At 43.2% G+C, this 20483-nt stretch overlaps 1 protein-coding gene and 1 long non-coding RNA gene across 2 annotated transcripts in view; both read left to right on the forward strand.

Annotated features, from left to right (window-relative positions):
* Positions 1-15171, forward strand: part of SVOP (SV2 related protein) — a 33650-nt gene extending 18479 nt beyond the window's left edge. Inside the window, exons 7-16 of the mRNA XM_014940035.1 lie at positions 3738-3801; positions 5925-6050; positions 7088-7216; positions 8599-8672; positions 8991-9067; positions 10030-10137; positions 11658-11769; positions 12837-12918; positions 13150-13239; positions 13923-15171. Of these exons, the coding sequence (XP_014795521.1) occupies positions 3738-3801; positions 5925-6050; positions 7088-7216; positions 8599-8672; positions 8991-9067; positions 10030-10137; positions 11658-11769; positions 12837-12918; positions 13150-13239; positions 13923-14129 (1069 nt within the window). The 3' untranslated portion in view covers positions 14130-15171. The remainder of the gene's footprint in view (positions 1-3737; positions 3802-5924; positions 6051-7087; positions 7217-8598; positions 8673-8990; positions 9068-10029; positions 10138-11657; positions 11770-12836; positions 12919-13149; positions 13240-13922) is intronic.
* Positions 15172-15183: 12 nt separating this feature from the next.
* LOC106886810 lies at positions 15184-18290 on the forward strand. Its single transcript, XR_001411742.1, has 2 exons — positions 15184-16670; positions 16987-18290. It is a non-coding gene; the product is annotated as an uncharacterized LOC106886810 (long non-coding RNA).
* The last annotated feature ends 2193 nt before the right edge of the window (positions 18291-20483 follow it).

Below are 20483 nucleotides of genomic sequence, written 5' to 3' on the forward strand. Positions count from 1 at the left end.
TGCTTCCCCTCTCCAAACCAAGCATTTCCTCCTGTCTCCACTTGCCTGTCCCCTCAGTAACACTGATGAAACTCTCAGTGGGGCCTGAGATGAAAGATAATTTTCTGGGTTATGAAAACCCTTCAGCTAAAAAACCCCACAACTCAGAAACAAGAAAATGCTTTCCATTTAGTGGTAAATTGTGCGCTTCAGTGATTTCTTATAATTCGTTTTCTTCCATTTATCGAAAGCTCAAAAATATTCAGCACTGGGCTAGTTCAGTTCATAAATTAACAGGTAAGATGAAGGTGAGGGGATGACAAGTAGCCTGGCAGCTACTGGAAATGGGCCCAAAACTGGAAGAAACTGAGAGACCTTGGCTTGAACAGGCTGCTGAAGCTCAGCCCTATTCCTGGGCAATAGCAAATTCAAGCTTCAAGTCAATGGAAGTGAAGTTAGTGATTTCTGAAAAATCCCACTATATGAGTAATTATATTTAATAGTCTCTACTATAAAATAACTATACCCAGAACACCTGGACATTTTGCTCTATTGTTAAAATCGAATTTTTCTCGGGTCACTATGAAGTTGTGTTCTCTTTGCTGTCACATGGAATTTCTCACTTGTCTTCTTGTTAATGGGAAGATTTTTTTCTGGTGTTTCTTAGGTGGTGTTTGTGGGAATGATGTCCAGCTCCACCCTCTGGGGAAACATTTCAGACCAGTATGGGAGAAAAACAGTAAGTCTTCAGCTCCTGCTAGAATATATTCTAATATTTCTACAGTGTGGATGTTTCAGTGCATGATGTTCACAAAAGTCGTAGTCCACATGTATGAAGCAGAACTAGGCAGAGCCAGAATTGGCCTCCCATGAAATGAAAGGAATTTGAAGCTCTGCTTTATGTTTTGTTAATTTATATCACAGCAGAAGGTCATTTCCTCGTGTTTGTTTGTTAAATACAGGGCCTAAAGATCAGCGTGTTATGGACGCTGTATTATGGGATCCTCAGTGGTTTTGCACCAGTTTACAGCTGGATCTTGGTGCTGAGGGGCCTGGTGGGCTTTGGGATTGGAGGAGTGCCTCAGTCGTAAGTAAATATTCACAAGTCCAAACTTTCTCTTTTCTATTTATTTTTTTTTTAAAATGCTTATGTCATATTGAAGACATGCTTCTGTTCAGTTGTCCCAAACCCATTTTTCTCTAAGTATTTCAGAAATAATATATTAATCTCTGAGAAGGCTTTGAGGATATCTAATACATCACTGAAGTGAATCAGATTTACAATTACTTTTATGTGAATAAGCTGGGTATATTATGTGCCTTAAGTCCTTTAAAGCTTCTCTCATTCCCTTGGGTACACTGTGGTGAAAATGAAAGTCCCAAGAGCCCACCTAGAAGTGTGTAAAACACAACAGGCAGCATTTTGTAGCTGTGGCTAAACATCGTGTTGCTGGATTGTCTTGGCAGAGTCCATAAAGGATGGCATGGTCTTGTTGCAAGATAGTTCACAACCTAAATACTAGCATTGAGAGGTGGAGCTGGGCCCTGACTCCAGGTGTGTGTAAAACTGCAGATTATTGTTAAATCACAGCCTGAACTTACAGGTCTGAACCTGAGTGGGAATTCCAAAACCACACAGCCTAAACCTGGAGCACTGAAGATACCATGATGGCTCAGACACATTTCTAATAAGAAGGCAGGATCAGGGTATTTTTCTATTACTGTGTCATTCCATTCACTGAAGAGGAGGATCTGGAATAAATAACTCTGTTCTAGGCTTTTAATTATAAATGTAAAGGGAAGAGTATAGCCATTCTCTCTCTGTGTAGTCTTTTATCCTTATTAATAATAGATTTTTTTGCCCCATGGAGGTGCTATTTCAGAGTAATCAGAGTCTAACTTTGATTGATGCCTCATAGACTTCTTCGCAAGGCAAGTCAATATCCTGTCTTTTCTATTGCCATTACCAGATAAAAGATTCAGAGCTGAGATGGAACATCACGGTATTATTAATTTTCTTTCACTGCTCTCCTGCCCACTTTTAGAAGCTGCACAAATGCAGAACACACATGTAAAATAGGAAAGTCCGTTGCCTGCTGTGTGTTGACCACCAGCGAGGCAGTTTCTGCCATGCAGTTCCAACTGAGCACAACTGGAATGAGGCAGGAGAACCACAAAGACCAAGTGTTGGAGTTAATAATGTCTTGTACAGCGAACACATATTAATGATGTTCTGCAGAGCTCCAGCAGAGCAGCTACAGCCCAGCCAGAGCCGCCTGACAGAGGGGTGGATAATGCACAAAGGCGACGTGACTTACAGAGAGACAAAGAAGAGCTGGTTACAGAACTCAAGAGGGGATTCCACTGCTGCTGAGTCTGTTTCTTGTTCCAACTGTAATAGCGATTCTTTTGGCAGAGAAGTAAATATGTATGAAGCAGGTCCTTTCTAACATCCTTAACTTTGGCTGTGAGTGCCTAAATGTCAATGGAATGACATGGGTGTCTTTATAATTGTATAGTATTCTATAATGGGTAGGAGGGAGAGATGTATATGAAAGGTGCTATTAAAAAGAAAACATCCAGCAATAATAAATTAACTGGCTATAGCAGATATCCCTCTATTCTTATGTATGTAGGAGCTGCACCTGAGAAGCTGTGGCCTCCTCTGGGAATTTTCTGCCAGATATTATCTAACGCTGAGTATGACCATTCATCCACAGTGCCAACATCTGGACTTGCAAAGATACGGAGTATTCTCTTGAGAAAACAGTTCTGTACAGCATTAATCAACTCCTGTTTTCTGCTGTGACAGATAGGGGACTGCTCTACACTTCATTATGTGATTTTACTTCTTTCTCCTCTTAATCACTGGTTTAATACAATATTGCAGGCAACTTTCTACTCCAGTGAACTGAGCTCTAGGAAGCTACTCGAAGATCAATCTACCATTTGTTAAGTTAGTAGGAGTTTTGACACAAACATCAAAGAAATGAGCGTAGAGGCATAAACAGGATGAGTCAATGGAATGCAAACAGAGGAGGAGCAAAGAATGACAAGCCTTGCCAGCTGGTTTGAAGAAGACAAGAGAGCCTTGACTGGCTGCTGACCTTTGCGTTCCTCCTCGGGAAATGCTCTCAGAGAAGCCATACTATTACTCTTTGGCACAGTCATGAAACAAAGACTCTGCAGAGCTACATTATATCTTTTTGAATTCCCACAATAAAAGAATGCAAATTATTTTATAGAAATAACACAATCAGACCTTGAAAGTATTCACCTCTTGGAGAATTGAAACCTGACAGAGCAGAGTGATGTGAAATTCTCCGAGCCAGTTGTAGAGCCCTGAAGAAATACTTTACCCAGCAAGAGTTTGTGTTGAATGCTGATGGACCACACTGAAAATAACAGGTGTAATGCTTGTCCCAGACCAGAGCAGGTGAAAACATGGGCTGTGAAAACATGCATCAAGAGCTGCAACATCTGGCTAACACCTATAGGGTTACAAAATCACACAAACAGAGCAAATTCTGTCTTCCTTTGCAACTATGAACTAAAGGGGTTTTGTTCTGATGTAGAAAGGGGAGTCTAAACCCATGTCTTGCTGACTCTGAGGTCTAGGAAGGGTTTTGCTTTACCACTGTGGGTTTGGCAATTTTAATAAAAGGTGAAAGAAAGGTTTGAACCTCTCTCATTGTGCTAACGTGGCATTTTTCTCAATGTGCTAACATGACATTTTTCTCAATGTTCGCTCTTTACAGGGTAACCTTATATGCTGAATTCCTTCCAATGAAAGCCAGAGCAAAATGCATTTTATTAATAGAGGTGAGCAGCGTAGCCGTGCGTGCTGGTCCCTAGAGGGACAAATTCTGCTGTTGGTTCCATCCATTCAATCCTGACTAGAAATCTCACACATAGGTAGCAGCACTCAAATCCTGATTGTCCAAGTTAGTATGGAGCTGAGGTTTCCCCCAAACACCAGTAGTAATTAACTCCCAAAAAACAGCATAATGCATTTGGGTAATGCTAGGTCCCAAAAAAACAGCATAATGCATTTGGGTAATGCTCTACTCTTTTTGTTGATTGTGCCTTTTTGCAAATTAACTTACATCAGGTGCTACGTAAGTTACTGCTGTTGGCACAAAGGGAGCCACTTGGGGGTCACCTAATTTCATGGTGAAATTCACCTGCAGCTCAGTAATGGATAGTGGAGACCTGACTGGAGAGGTGGGCCCAGGTGAACCTCATGAGGTTCAACAAGAGCAAATGCAAGGTTCTGCACCTGGGCCGGAACAATCCTCGCCACCAATACAAACTGGGGGGTGAGGTATTGGAAAGCAGCCCTGAGGAAAGGGACTTGGGGGTGCTGGTGGATGAGAAGCTGGACATGAGCAGGCAGTGTGCAGCTGCAGCCCAGAAGGCCAATCCCATCCTGGGCTGCATCAAAAGATGCATTGCCAGCAGGTCCAGAGAGGGGATTCTGCCACTTTACTCTGCTCTGGTGAGACCTCACCTGGAGTGTTGTGTGCAGGGCTGGAGCCCTCAATATAAGAAGGACATGGACCTGATGGAGAGGGTCCAGAGGAGGGCCACAAGGATGATCAGGGGGATGGAGCACCTCTGCTATGAGGACAGGCTGAGGGAGCTGGGGTTGTTCAGCCTGGAGAAGAGGAGGCTCCGGGGAGACCTAATAGCAGCCTTCCAGTACCTGAAGGGAGCCTACAGGAAGGCTGGGGAGAACCTGTTTACAAAGGCCTGTAGTGACAGGACGAGGGGCAATGGCTTCAAGCTGGAGGGGAACAGATTTAGACTGGAGATGAGGAGAGGGCTCTTCACTGTGAGGGTGGTGGAGCACTGGAACAGGTTGCCCAGGGAGGTGGTTGAGGCCCCTTCCCTGGAGATATTCAAGGAGAGGCTCGATGGGGCCCCGGGCAACCTGGTCTAGTTGGGGGTGTCCCTGCTGACTGCGGGGGGGTTGGACTAGATGGCCTTTGGAGGTCCCTTCCGGCCTGGGCAATTCTATGATTCTATGACTGTTCAGTAAACGCAGGGCTAAATTCAGCTCCTCGTATTCAATCCAAATTTACCAAAGTCACAGAGAGCTGAATTTTGCCCTATAAATACTTTAAGGCAAAATTCGCAGCCCTTTAACAGATGGTTGAAGGCTCAGAGAACTGTTGCCTGTCTGCATCAGCCAGTTTGGAAGGAGCATTTTTGTGGAAAACCTCACCAAATTGAAACAGCTTCTCGATGCAGAACCAGTTTTCTAAGGTAACTGCTGGCTAATCCTACATTCCGTCGATTAATCTTTCATAAATAGAGTTCAGTAGTTGAATTGCTTCTTTTTGTGTTACTTTTGTTCCGCCACAGTTTGGCTGCCTCTGAGCAACCCAGGGTTAGAAATATATTCTGAGCGTTAAAAAATGAGCTAAGTGGATTTGTAATCCAAAGGAGAATAATCCTGCCTGGGTAGGATATGTAAGAGGATGCCAGCTCCGTTATTTGGGAAGAAAGTATCAATTCCTTCTTTGATCTACAGGCCAAACACTGTGGCTTTGGGAGCTTGGTTTCGGTAGGGAAAACAAGTTCCATAAATCTCATGGTGGTAGCTGGGAATAATACTCATAAAAGGATGTATTAATAGCAATTTTGCTTAAGAAACACCATGTGATGAGGCTATCCCTTATGAGAAGCTACAGTGAAACATGAGTGTTTAGAGAAAGTCAATGTTAAATTGTCAGAACTGAACATTTTAGCTGCTGCAACATTGAAACAAATCCCCTTAAAATGTCTGGACTCTATTTCCATACAGTGGTGCATATTTGAAATGTCTCTGGCATTTCTCTCTCCAGCTGTCCCTGGAGAGCACATCTTGGAATGTTACAAAGAAGGAGGCCTTAAGAGTGCTCTTTTTTCTCATTTGAGGCTGTTTCTTTTCCCTTTGGCAGGTCTTTTGGGCCATTGGGACTGTGTTTGAAGTCCTTCTAGCGGTGTTGGTGATGCCCACTCTCGGCTGGCGGTGGCTTCTCATTCTTTCTGCCCTCCCGCTTTTGCTCTTCGCTGTCCTGTGTTTTGTAGGTATTCTTTCAAAGACAAACGTGTGTGCCATCAATCTGCCACTTCTCTGCCTGATTCTTTAACCTGGTTGAAGGAAATCCTGATCGTTTTGAGCTCTCTGTTGGTGTCTTCTTTGAAACGTGTGAAATAATGACAAAAATGCTGTTGTTTCAAGGGGGTGGTAGTAAAAACATTCCAGTGAGAGCTGTGTTTATGGGACTGTAATTGCTGGAGGACAATGGTGGGCCGGAATTTTGTGAAACCAAATCAGGCCTGGAAATCTCTCCAGTTTAATGATTTGGTTTCAACTAGGCTCAGTGGAATCAACATTTTATTAAACGCTGTTGCCATTTCCCTGATTGCTCTTTAGATTTTTAAATTATTTTGTCAACATCACACCTTTTAAAATTACTGACCCTGTGAAAAATCCACCCAAATCAGGGTTAAAATCTGCATAATGCAGGTGAGATTCTAAAATGAGTTAAACCTGAGCTTCAGTGCATTATTAGGTAATATACTTGTCAATCACTCAGTCTTCTCGAAGATATATGTTCTTGTCAGGTTGTTTAGTACCTCTTATTATTCCTTAGTTGCTGACATTGTTTTTCAGGAATACCTCCAGTTATACAGGTGCTAATATGCTTGTTTTTAAAAGCAGCTTAAAAATGCAAATTTTGGAATGCCTACAGCATCTTGTTATCTGCCCTGGATGCTTTGCCTTTCCCACTGGGAAGGTATAATGTAAAGAACCTGCAAAAATGCCTAACATTTCTTAAGAATAAAGCCGAGGTAATAGAAGGGAAAGATTTTAGACTGGAGTTCTCACTTTATGGTGAAAGGGGGGGTGGTTTTGCAGTTTCTTAAAGCCTAGTGAGGAATTTAACATTTGGCAGAAAGATGAATTGTTAAAGATTAGCTCTGTAATCGTTTCTCATGCGAGTAGTCTGCTGGAGTCACTGAGATTTCCCACTGTAAGCCCACAAAGAAAATCCCCAGATTCTTTATTGCTGCGTTTTTGACATGGTTGTGTGTGTGCTCTGCTTTGCTCTCTTAGTGGCTGCCCGAAAGCGCCAGGTATGATGTGTTATCTGGAAATCAAGAAAAAGCAATTGCCACTTTAAAGCGGATAGCAACAGAGAATGGAGCTCCAATGCCTTTGGGAAAATTAATTATTTCCAGACAGGTATGTGCAGGTAACAGGCACATTAATAACGTGGGATACAATGAAACTGGGCTACATTCATATGTATTTTTATAAGCAAATAATCAATGTTAAGTTTAATTTTAATGTCCCAGCCAGTAATAAAAATAGGAGAGATGATCATAAATGCCTCTTTCACAGTGAGGGAGAGTTAATTTCTCATTTTTATGTACCTGAAAATCCTCAAAATGAAAAGGACCTTTATCGTGGGCATTGATGTTGTTTAACCTCACACTAAGACCCTATTTCTAAAGAAAATCAAACTATGAGGCTACTGAAGAGCTCAGATCAGAACTCATGAGACAAGATGGAATTTGACTCTTTAGCTATACCTCATTTTTAATCTAATCCTGACTTTTTGGAGGGGGAAAGCTGCAAGCTCCTGTTCACTCCTAGGGCATAGAGAAATTCAGGCTGTTACTTCCGAGCTCTGTACTACTGTGTGAATGGTGTTGGATTTTTTTGTTTTCCTTTCAACTTTATATGGCCAACTTTTCAACACCCCTGTCAAAATATACAGCAACTCTGTATTTACAGAACAAAGAGCAGACTTTTTTTAAGAGAAGAAAGCTACTAAGTTAGCCAGCAAGGAGGGAGGGCAGAGAGAGATTTGAATGACAACAAAACTGTAAAGGTAGGCAGGAGCCTGTCAGTAATGACAGTGTCTTATTAATGAGAGGTGGAGGTTTGATTTTTCTAAAGTCTGGATCAGAGAGGATTTGAGCTCTGATGCGTTTCACCAAGATTTGGTGCAGTCACGGTCATTTTGATGGGCCGTGCAGGAGCACTCGCCAAGTTTTGGATGGTTTTGTTTTCAGGGTGGGGTGGGAAAGTACTTTTCCTTAAACCACAAGTTTACATGCTGCTCCCTTCACACTCTCTCTCTCTCTGAGAACCACAGGGTTTGAAAAGGGTCTGCCTGCAGGAGGGCTGCTTGTAGTTCCTCAGAACCTTCCCCTGCCTCAGAAGCCCTGAGGGGCTGCTCTGATTTACCAGAGCTGGCTGTGGGCCACATGAATCATATGCCACCTGTGGACTGGCAAAGTTCTGCTCTACTTCTTGCCAGCCCCACCTTATTCTGACAATTTTTCGCCTTCCTGGTGGAGGAGTAGTGTGCCCCGTGCATGAACTGCTTTTGATAACGTTATGCTCCTAAAGAATTCCCCTTGGAGTTGGAATTCTTTACGTGGATCCCAGCTCCCGTGTGGCTCCTACAACCTGAAGAGCCTTCAGCTGAAACCACTCATCCTGAGATACTGTACCTCGTAGTGTGTATTGTATTATCCCTTGCCACTTTGCATCTTCCTCCAGTTCAGGACCAGTGAGCCCACTCTGATCATCTGATCTCTGCTTGTTTTCAACAGGAAGACCGAGGAAAAATGAGGGACCTTTTTACACCCCATTTTAGATGGACCACATTGTTACTCTGGTTTATATGGTAAGAGGAAATATAAATGGTTCAGTGCGGGCACAATTCTAAATGGTTTTTAGTGGAGGTATTTTACAGTATCATTAAAATACAGCAACTTCCTCCTCAAAAAAAAACCACCCAAATTGTATTGATTCGTAATTGATTAAACCACCCAATCACTAGCATTCTCCATCTAATTGCCCTTTCATTTTGTAAATGCTGATAGGAAATAGCTTTGAGGTAGCACTTAGTGGAAGTCGTCACACAGTGGGTTCAATTTTGATTCATGTTGTTTACCATCGGTTGGACCGGCTGAGACTCCCCCTCTCATTTTCTTCCTTGCAGGTTTTCCAATGCTTTTTCATATTATGGGTTAGTTTTATTAACTACAGAGTTCTTCCAAGCAGGAGACGTCTGCAGCAGTGAGTACTGGTCCATCTTTTCTTTTTAAATATATACCCTGTTAAGTGGTGGAATATCTTTTATTAGATGGCCTTCTGCTGTTAGTTTGGCAAGGGCTGTAGCTGCCAGCCTGAATTTTAAAGCATCCACTTAAAGGGTTACTTATTTTAAACATTTTTGACAGACTGTTCCTCCTCCTCTTCTGCACAGAGAGGTCCTGCAGGGTCTCTGAGCCCGAAATGTAAAACAGCAAGACAACCTTCAAGGGAGTCCTGTTAGAAAAAGTATCTGTTCTTCTGGAGAAAAAAGTGACTGAATAAACTTCCATTTCCAGATTTGACAGGCCTAATTAGTTCTGAGACAGAGATAACTGCTGCTGCTGTGGAGCTCCCAGGTTCTCAAGATGTGATGACCTGCTGAGAAAAAAAGATAATGGTGTGAAACCATCGCCCTTTTTATTGCAAATTTTTGTTTAAAAAAAAAAAAAGTGCTTTGACTGCATTAAGAAGAGGCTTGAAAAGTTTGATTCCCCAGGGGAGGCGTGATTGTATTCAGAACACTTGTAATTAGTGAAAGCTGTCTGATAGTTGGAAAATTACAGAAAGAAGATGGATAGTTTTGGGAGAGCACACAGATCCCAAGCTTGTACAATGGTGTATTAGCTATTCGAGATGTCTAGCTCTGATTAGACTCCACAAAGGAGCGTGTATCCTTTAAAAAATGCTTGGTTTTACAAAGACACGGTATTATTCAGTCTTCTGAAAGTATAGATTATTTAGTATCCCAATTTTTGTAGGGAGAAACTGAATTATTCATATTAAGTCTGTTCACTGTCATGAGTCCTGGACTGAAAAATAGTGCATCCCTTCCATCAGTTTCAGCAGTAGAATGATAAAGACATAACAGGAGTAAAGGAAGGTAGAAAGAGAAGAGATTACTTAAAATATACTAAATGTTTGGGTTTTTCTTTTTCTTCCTACAGTATCCAGTAGAAGGGAAGAAGTTAAAGCAAAATGCAGCCTGACCTGTGAGTATCTGACAGAGGAAGACTACACTGATCTGCTCTGGACGACCCTGTCAGAATTCCCTGGTAAGTGGCAACAAGAAGCACCAGTTCTGGTGGCTCAGTGGGATCAGAAGGGGCTCTGGTACAAGTGATGAAACAGGCTCTTCTGTCTGGCCCTGATACCAGTATATTTCCCACAGCACTGGAGCTCCTCACTGGGACTCCTCGATCTGTGCAGCTCACACACAGTAGCTGTGACTCTCTTCACTGCCCCTGTGATCACTGCAGATAAAAATCACCAGTAATTGCTTTGTGGAGCTGTAATGGCCCATCTGACAATGGATTCTATCCAAGCAACGTATTAAGCATTCAGAGGAAGAGTAACAATTAAATCAAAGGGGCAGAAGCACTTGAACTTTTATCCATTAAATGACTTTCCAGAACTATTTTAAAAGGATCATGGGAATAGTGAATCAATGGAGAACTTGCTCCCTAAAGGGCTGTGTCCAGCCTCAGTCGTGATTTCCCGTCAATTCCAGTGAATTTCAATGAACAGTCTGACACAGAACAAGCAAGATAGTTAGTGTGTAATAGCCATCATTGCTTCAGATGTAGAAGATGATTTCTCAGCGTTAATCTGTTTGAAATAATACTGTGAGGCAGTGGTCAGGTTATTTTTCACTGCTCTAGATCATACTTTTGGGGACAAATGCTCAAGGAGAGCTATTTGATTGGTGAAAAGTTGTAAGTCTATGACTGATAAATATGCATAGTCACTACCTAATAGGAGGACTGTCCTGTACAGCAGTTGTGCTGGGAATGATGTCAATGGACAGTGGGCAGAAAGGAGAGTCCTTTGGGACTGATGCTGTCACTGAAAGGACTGATTTGATCCTGACACAGACGAAAGCAGGAGTAAGAAATATCAACAGAGATACCTCTGAATATGACACTGGTGACTCTGACGCTTGAATAATCCCCACACTTGGTGTATGTCAGCTTTTAAAAGGATCTGGTAAAGTTGCATAAGAGAGAATACTTCATGATGTGAGACTTACTGAGCTTTATCTATTTCCTTTATCAAAGAGCAGATGAGAAATAATTTGGTGGCAGCACATAACTAACACAATGGAAAGAAAATACTAAGTTCTAAAGAGCACTTAAATCTAGCAGTAGGAAGATTAGCAGGGAACAGTGTTTGGAAGTTGAAGAAAAGATATTCCAATGAGACATAGGGGAGGCATTTTTAGCATTCCCGTTGGTAACCACCACAATAATCAGTGGTTAACAGATGTCAGAGTTAATTGCTCACTCCTACGTCAGCACGGAGCCCCTGAGTGTGTGGGCACGTGGGTGTGGGGACATGAGGGGCTGTGAACAGGAAGCAAGACTCACCAGCTGGGACACAGAACTTTGGTTTTCATGGGGCACCAACAGTTAGGGCAATCCATTCTATACCCCTGCCCGATGCCTCTGCCAGCAAAGTATTTTAAAGAAAGAGAGAAGAAAATTCTAAATCTAAGTAACCCAGGTGTGTTAAAAGCTGGCTGCTGCAGCCTCTGCCTTTGCTCGACTCCCAGCAGTCAACTTGTCTCCTTCTGCAGGTGTGTTAGTAACACTATGGATTATTGATCGGATAGGCCGCAAGAAAACCATGGCCCTGTCCTTTTTTGTCTTCTCGTTTTGCAGTCTTCTGCTGTTTCTCTGCGTTGGAAGGTAAGTAGAAAGCAGTGAACAGCTGGTATACCTGATTCATCCACGTTCTCTCTTGATTACGGCAGGAGAAGGGGAAGTGGTGGTTTGAAAAGCCATGAGATGGTCGTGCACAACTGGAGGAACAATTAAGAATGGTGTTAGGTTTGCTCACCAGAGTTTGAAAGAACAATCCAAAGGAGAAAGTAAGAGTTTATGTCTGAGTAGGAGGCAACCTTTGGACAATTTTTAAATCAGATCTGATGTCTTGAGCCTCTGTAGCTGGTTCCTGTGCTGTTCTCTGCCATGTGCTACCTGTGTTTCCCCAGGCTGACTTTACTGGGGGACAGTTCCTTACAACTGAGCCCAGTCTTTAGGTTTAGGTGCTGTGGCACCATTACAAGAGAAGCAATTAGTCACAGACTGGCACAACCCCGATGTTGTATCCAGCACGTCTGGTGGAGCTCAATGCTGGTATCGCAGGTACATGGGGCCCAACTTTAAAAAGAACTTGGCTTCCCATTTTGGTATTGTTCAGAATCTGTCCTTCATGCAGATTTTCCAAAGAGCAAGTCAGTTGGCAGCTCTGCCCTTGAATCTTAACGGTACCAAATTTCCAGCTGAGCTTTGAGAATCCGCCTTTTCAGGCATGGTAAAAGAAATTTACAGTACAGAAACCTTGTAATAAGAAACCTTACAAAGTTGCAAATATCCAGGTGGTACCTAGGTTTGTATCTTTTAAACAGGAAAGCTGCACCCTCATTTCCCTCTCATTTTTTTTTTTATTAGCACCATTCATAACGTGGAATATATTTTTCTTATTTAGATAAGCTTAGGCATTCGCTCCTTATTTCAATAGGCCACAGCTGTCGGTTGGAATGAATGCACTTAGAAAACTGATGTGCTTGTGGGAATGCAGATTGTTTGGCATCATTGTTATATTAAAGGTCCAGAAAAAATACAAACGGTTCATTAAAAAACAAAAGAAATCGTTCTAACGATTTTAGCATTTTGATTGCACTTGCCTCCAAGCTAAACAAACAGATTGTACGGAACAATCCCAAACACTGCTCTCCTTTTTATTCTCACAGAAATGTTCTTACTGTGCTGCTCTTCATTGCAAGAGCTTTTATTTCAGGAGGATTTCAGGCTGCTTATGTTTACACTCCCGAGGTAAGGAGGTTGTTTTTGTAATGAGAATATTTAAGGGGAGTGAGAAAATGGTGGGAAAGTCATTTTTATGACCTCTTCACAATGGACCTTACCCCAGATATGAGTTGATGATCTCATTGTCATTGTCTAACAAAACTTGCTGTAGCACCATGTATTAATTTCCATTGATTTAAGAGACTAGAGGGAAGAGAACTTCCCACTAGGGTTAATGGACTGATGCTTTGTTGACAGGTTTATCCAACAGCCACACGTGCTTTGGGCCTGGGAACATGCAGTGGGATGGCAAGAGTGGGAGCTCTCATCACCCCCTTCATCGCACAGGTAAAACCCCTTCTTCTGAGACTGAAAGCACAGGAAGGTGATGGAGAACCTGCTTTTCTGCTGTCAGGGGCAAACCAAGGGCAATCTGTGCGTGATGTGTTGAAGGAGGGTTGTTGCCTGTTCCTTGAGTAGAGTTCAGGTTCATCTACCTCTTGCTCCAGAGGTCCATATGATGAGGGATAAATAACCGAGGAGCACACTGCTGGATGCAGGTAAGGACACCTTGGAAACCACCATCTGGAGATGGGATTTGTGAGAGGCAAGGAGTTTCTGTGTGTGGTGCAATGCCACCTTTCCCTTGAGATCCCAGGCTGAGGTCCTGGAGGATACAAACCTTAAAGGCATGTGGAACGAGGACAGGGAGGTTGGGGGAGCCAGGCTGCAGAGGTGCAGGACTCAGAAGAATGTGTCAGAAGCTCTGCCAAGTGGTAGGTGGAAAACCTGTGGTTTGCTGAAGTCCTGTCTAATACATAAGGGCAGCAGCACCTCCTGGCACTTGTTTTGTCAGCGTTCAATAGCTCTGTGTCATCACTGAGCAAAGAAATTATGCAGCAATGCGCGTTCAACATTTTTTCCAATGCTGTAATTAAAATTTCTACTGCATTAGTATTTATATTTCTTTCTGTGAAAAAGCTCAGGGATATTATTCTGTATTTTCTGCCTATTTTTTTTTTTTTCTGCAGGTGATGTTGGAATCTTCAGTCTATTTAACACTGGTGGTTTACAGTGGATGTTGCCTGCTGGCCGCCGTGGCTTCCTGCTTCTTGCCCATCGAAACAAAAGGTCGTGGGTTACAGGAGTCCAGCCACAGGGAATGGGGACAGGAGATGGTTGGGAGAGGATCTCATTCCCCAGGGGTCACCAGGTCAAACTCCGGATCACAGGAATGATGGGACGTGAAAACCTGCTGGAAGAATGAATGATAGGAGCAAGTTCTCTTTCACAAAAAAAAATCCAACCCTGAAGCATAGAAAGCTGACCATACTGTCACTGCCAATGTCATGTGTCAAACCGCAGGAACTTTTGGGTTGAACCTAAGCAAATTGTGTCTCTGCTGCTCTTTGCTCACACTCATCAAAACTTTACTTCTGTATCGAGAGGCATTTGATGCGGATTTCATTTGAAGTTTAGCAGGAAGGGATTTTTCTTAAGTCTGTTGTGCTTGCATGGTCAGCTATTCAGCTTAAAATGTCCCGTGTCAAGCAAATAGCTAACTGAATGCAACTCAGTATAAGCTGTAATTAAAATAATGTACTCTTGATGCCTAAAAACAAAAGATTAATATTTATTGTGTACCTGGCATAGCACACGGTGGATTCCATACACTACAGAATAGATTTTATGAATTAGATGCCTGCCTTGCACTTTTGAACCATGAACAACACCAAAATGTGATAACGCCAAATCAACCGATGCTTTCTAGTTCCTTTGCTTGTGGGTTCTGTTCCTTGAGAATTAACAGGCACTGATTTGCTTGGAAAGGATTTTCTGAACGTTTCTCCCATCCAAGGCAGGTAGCTTGAGTCAGTGAGGAGTGATGTCGTTGCAGAGATGGAACCTTATATAAGAAATGTAAATCTTCGTGGTTTGGAGCAGAATTTGGACTTTTCTCCCATTGCCAGAATCATGGAGCTCTCTGTCTGTGGCTTGGTGACGGGTGCTTCGGCTGTACCGGTGTCTCTTTGTGTGTGGAGATGCACGCTGGGGTTTTCTGCATGGGTCCAGGTATGTTTCTGCTCAATTTGCCTGAGTATGTTCTCGCAGTGGTGGAGCCCAAACCTTGGATAAAAATGCCTCAGTCCAAACAGCTGCGTGTAGCAGTTGATGGAGCTGCTTTCGGGTGTCTCCCAACAGAAGGTGGCCTCCAGAAGCTGGGCAGAACTTTTCGATAGCTGTTGATTGTACATTGTAACGTCAAGCTGGTGACAAAGGAATGTACTGATTGTACATTGACTGTAACGTCAAGCTGGTGACAAAGGAATGTAGCTGGCATCATGTCATAAATGAGCAAAAATCATAGGAAGAGCCGAACTGCCATCGTCCTTAGATGAGGAACTTCACTCCTTCGGATGTCGCTCCTCCAGGTTGATGATTCTGCTCTTGTCCAAGAATGTAACAGAGTTTGGGTGAGGAGATATTCATCTTGTTTGTCAGGAATTCAGATTTTGGAGCCTGTGGGTGTGCAGCAAGAAGACACGTAAGGAGGCTGAGACGTGTCTCATCCAGGGGCTCAACTGATAATTCAGGATTCCAGGCTATGGAGCACACAACCAAATGTAAGTGAGATGGACTAAACACTAATCACTGGGCTGGGGGAAGCAATACGTTTTTCTAGTGTGTGTGGTCAGTTGTCTCACGTAAACATAGGCAAGTGTGCGACAAATTTTTTGCACAGTAGAGTATTTTAAGTAGTGTTTTCTGTCCCCTTTTCTGTGGGGCAAGGATAGGTCACCGAGTCCACGTTTGGGTGCAATGCAAATGAACACAGTTGGGGTTCAGCTTTCACTCTGGGTTTCACAGCATGGCAGTCGTGCTCCAAGAGGTGTTAGGCTGTTTGTTTGTAGCACTGAGGGAAAATTAGAAGTGGATAAGTCCTTAAAGAAACTGAGGAAGCTCAGACTAATAAAAAAATGCCAAAGAGGTTATTGATATTCCGCGGGTGGGTATCTTCTGCTGAGAAAAGTTTAAAGTTTGACAAGGCACCAAGATGTCTGTCCATTCATTTACCACTCAATGGTGACTGCAGTGAAAGACTCCAGAAGTGGTTGGTCTAAACTTTCCTTTTCCCAGTAATATGAAAATGCAGCTCAGCTCACAGGGGATCCCACTTTAGATGTGGCTGCTGACACAGGAACCCACCATCTGTCCCGGTGGCTGTTGCTTTGTGCTGTTGGGTTTTCTCTGTCCCTGCTGTCTCTGTACCCTGTGTGCTCGGGTCTCCAGCAAGCTCCAGCTCCAGTCGGTCCCCAGGAAACAGACAGGGCTCTCACGGCACTGACAATGAGTGCAAATCATTCCTTGTCATCTCCTTCTGTCAAGCTGTAGTTGGATAATTCTCCCAAAGGCACTATGCGCCTGGGGTAGCTCGGTGCTGCCCCACCAAAGTAGGGATAGATGGACTTGTTTCCCCTTGGGCTGTCCCTCTGGTATACAAGAGGTGGACAGGACATCGGTGGTGAGGAAGCAGTTCCTGGATGGATTTAGATGAGATGTTAGACCACAAGTGTGACCAGCGAGCTTGAAAACCTACTTTGCCTTTGCATGGTATGGACTGGTCACCCTTTACTGACAGTTCTCACCACCATCTTCTCCCTCCTGCTGGTGAAGGCACTTGAGAGCGTGCCAGTCCTGGCATGGACCTGATGGGGGGCACATCCAGGTGCTTTCGTGTCCCACCACGTGGGCTTGCTGCCAGCTGTGTTTACAGTGAGGTGGACACCCCAAAACCGGATGAATTCAGCGGGGTGTAAGCCTGTACTAGAGGTGAGAATGAATATAAGGTGTGTGACATCCGTGGCCCGAAGGAGAAGCCACCCGAGAGCCACGCTGCTGAGTGTGTCTGTCTGTTAGTGAGCCCCTTGAGTTCAAATTCTGCTTTTCCAGTGTTAATGTTCACAGATCGCTTTGTTTTTCTGAGTCAATATTCAACAGTTTTAAAGGACTGCATTGCAGTGGCCTTCAAAGTGTGCATTCGGAGGGTTCTAGCTGAAGTACATATATATCTCTCAGAAACTTGCACATCTGTAGGTGGACACCCCAAAACCGGATGAATTCAGCGGGGTGTAAGCCTGTACTAGAGGTGAGAATGAATATAAGGTGTGTGACATCCGTGGCCCGAAGGAGAAGCCACCCGAGAGCCACGCTGCTGAGTGTGTCTGTCTGTTAGTGAGCCCCTTGAGTTCAAATTCTGCTTTTCCAGTGTTAATGTTCACAGATCGCTTTGTTTTTCTGAGTCAATATTCAACAGTTTTAAAGGACTGCATTGCAGTGGCCTTCAAAGTGTGCATTCGGAGAGTTCTGGCTGAAGTATATATATCTCTCAGAAACTTGCACATCTGTATACTTCAAACAAACTATTTCCCAGGTCAAGATTTCTAGGTAGTGCAAAACCTTTCCGCGCTGTTGAGTAGTTCACTTTTAACCTGTGACATTTACGGTGTTAAAAGAAAACTGAAGGCATTTTTGCTTTTCACTTTTTACGAATTCTGCACTGAAAATGTATAGAACGATGCAAATGGCCAAGATGGGTCCTGCTGAGACAACTTCCTACTCTGGGGCTTTTGGTTTATAGACAGTGCTGCCTAAAGCACGATCCAAAGCTCACTGAAGTCTGGGAGAGTCTCCCCTGGATATTCCTGGGCTTTGGATCAGCTCAATAGAGGAAGACGGGCAGGAGCCCAGCACAGCTGATCCCACCTCACTGGAACCAGTAGGAGCCTGTTGGGCACTGAAGAAACTGAAGTTCAGGTTTTTGCAGGATCTTGAGTATTATTAGAAGGACATTTTTGATTGTTCACTGAAAAACTGGAGAACATTGGGGTTGATACACAATAGCCTATAAATAATCACAAGTCATATTTTGTTAATATGGCAACACCATTGATGTATATAATAAGCTTCCAAAGATTGTTTTACACACTCTCGAGTATTTTTCACTGATGAAGGAATTAATAGAGCTAGTTCATTTAAAACAATGAAGTGAGGTAATTTTGAATCGAAACTGAGAGCAAACAGAATTGTGGGATTCAGAGATTTGCTAAATGTCCAATATATTAATGTGCAAAGCTGTTGTGGGAAAAAATAATTCTCCAAGTGTGCTTTGATGGAATGATTTATTATTCCTAAATGCTTGCCGGAAGAACGTTGAATGTTTTCCTGTGTTTGAATGTACAGTTTCTAAGCTGGATACATTTTAATGTTTGAAAACTTTGTGTATATCAAGCTTGTTGTAAAATACTCCTTTTGTTCCTCTGTTACCGATGCGACATTGGATAGTTCAATTCCACACTAGATATTTTATGTTGAACAAATAAATAGTTTTTTCAGTAAAAGTGCTTTTGGCTGTTCTGTGGGATTTTGGTGAAGGGCCAGGAACTTTACCATTTCTATGTCTTGCTGCGTGGCCTCAGCTGGAGACGCTGAGGCTCGGCACTTTGTGGATCCCACTCGTTTTGTGTGTGTGTTTTACACGTTTGGACACAAAGAACAGCCACAGGATTGATGTTTGCGTTATAAGCAACCTCCTAGATAACTCCAGCTAAATATTTCTTTTTAAATTATCTGAAGATCTCTGGTTGCTTTTTGCGGATTGATGTTCGCGTTATAAGTAACTTCATAGATAACTCCAGCTCATTTTTTTTTTAATTATCTGAAGATCTCTGGTTGCTTTTTGCTTTTAATGGACTTCAGACAATGAAAACCAGTCGGTTTTGCTTCTTGCCTGTGGGCAGTTTGTAGCGATGCCTGTGATGCTGGAATATGTGATGGCAGATCATGAGGGCGCGTCGGGAGGAGGAGGCTCAGCGTGTGTCTGCACTTCGGGGCAGGGAGAGTTCCTGCTCTTTATTGACTTTGACATGTGAGCTTTCCTTTGACATATCTTGTTTTTATAAAAGATAATTGAGTGCATAACCCTGACTGCGTTCCTCTACCCTTTAAATAATACTCTTATTTTGATGTCCGGTGATTTACAAACATAAGGCTGTTCGTGTCTGAGTCAAAAAATGATCTGGGAATGCTTTGCATGCGAACGCAGTGAGTTCTCATCTCAGCCTGCATTAATCTTCCTTCTCACAGCTTGGGCAGCTGCCGACGGTCCGCTGGGATGAGGAGTCTTATTTCTGGGAATGGAAACAGCCGGTCACTCCGGGAGGGTTTGTATGGCGGAAGCAATACTTGGGGAGAATATTCATCCTCCTGTGTTTTCTCTGAACTTTTTTTGGCATCCTCAGCCATTTCGAAAGCTCATTCTGTTTTTCCCAAATGCCAGAGCTGCTGTTTGCTTACAGAGAGTAACTTTACTGATACTTGATGTGTTTCCAGCTTTGTTCTGTGTCATAGGCGATCGTTGTTGAGAACTTGGAGTTCATAAAATGTGCTGATGCCGGCCATGGGAGACGGCGCTTTGTGCGTGTCAGGAGAGTCCTGACATCCCACTGCCTCTCCCTTACCTTGCCCTCCCCACAAAAGCCAACCCCAGTCTCTTCTGTCCTGCAGGGTTTGATCTGTATGGCATGAAGTACCTTTGGAGTGATGGGCTGAGCTGCAGGAGAGCGTCCCAGACATTTCGGTACTAGGGAATAGGAGTTCTTAATGGGCTGGGGGGCAATTAGCAACAGCAGCCAGGCAAACAGGTGATTTCACACAATGATATTTCAGGTTGATGTGGCTGCTCAGAATCTGAAACGACATCTCTTCCTCCCGCAGGAGGATGCGTTCAGGCAAAATGTGTGGGGAGACATGGGATGTTTCTAAGGAATAAGCTTTTGAGGCGTTATCTGTGCCATCGTTAAGAAGCGAAAGCATCACACACGAAATATTTGAATATTACCTTTATTGTGCACATATATTAAATTTTGGCCTTTTAGAAAATAAGCAAAATTAGACTGCAAATAGAATTATGACTCTAATCGTGTCTGTTTGTTTTCTAAGCAGCTGCGTAAGGTCACAGATCAGCTGCTCCTCGAGGCACAGGTGATTTCACACAATGATATTTCAGGTTGATGTGGCTGCTCAGAATCTGAAACGACATCTCTTCCTCCCGCAGGAGGATGCGTTCAGGCAAAATGTGTGGGGAGACATGGGATGTTTCTAAGGAATAAGCTTTTGAGGCGTTATCTGTGCCATCGTTAAGAAGCGAAAGCATCACACACGAAATATTTGAATATTACCTTTATTGTGCACATATATTAAATTTTGGCCTTTTAGAAAATAAGCAAAATTAGACTGCAAATAGAATTACACCTCTAATCATGTGTTTGTTTTCTAAGCAGCTGTGTAAGGTCACAGATCAGCTGCTCCTCGAGGCTGTAAGAGCAGAAGAATCAGCTGCATCTTGCAGGTTACGCAATGATTTGCTGCACCCCTGGACCCAGCGAAGCTCTGCCGACATCAGGGAGGTGGTTTGGGATTTACAGCAGTGCACGTGGGGGGAGAACGTGGTCCTTAATATCTCATATTTGGAATAAGTGACACCGAGTGGCTGCTGTTTCACTGAACGGCGATATCACAGACCATGAGCTTTA

Source organism: Calidris pugnax, unplaced genomic scaffold (assembly GCF_001431845.1).
Source record: "Calidris pugnax isolate Ruff unplaced genomic scaffold, ASM143184v1 scaffold106, whole genome shotgun sequence".
Taxonomy (NCBI): Eukaryota; Metazoa; Chordata; class Aves; order Charadriiformes; family Scolopacidae; genus Calidris; species Calidris pugnax.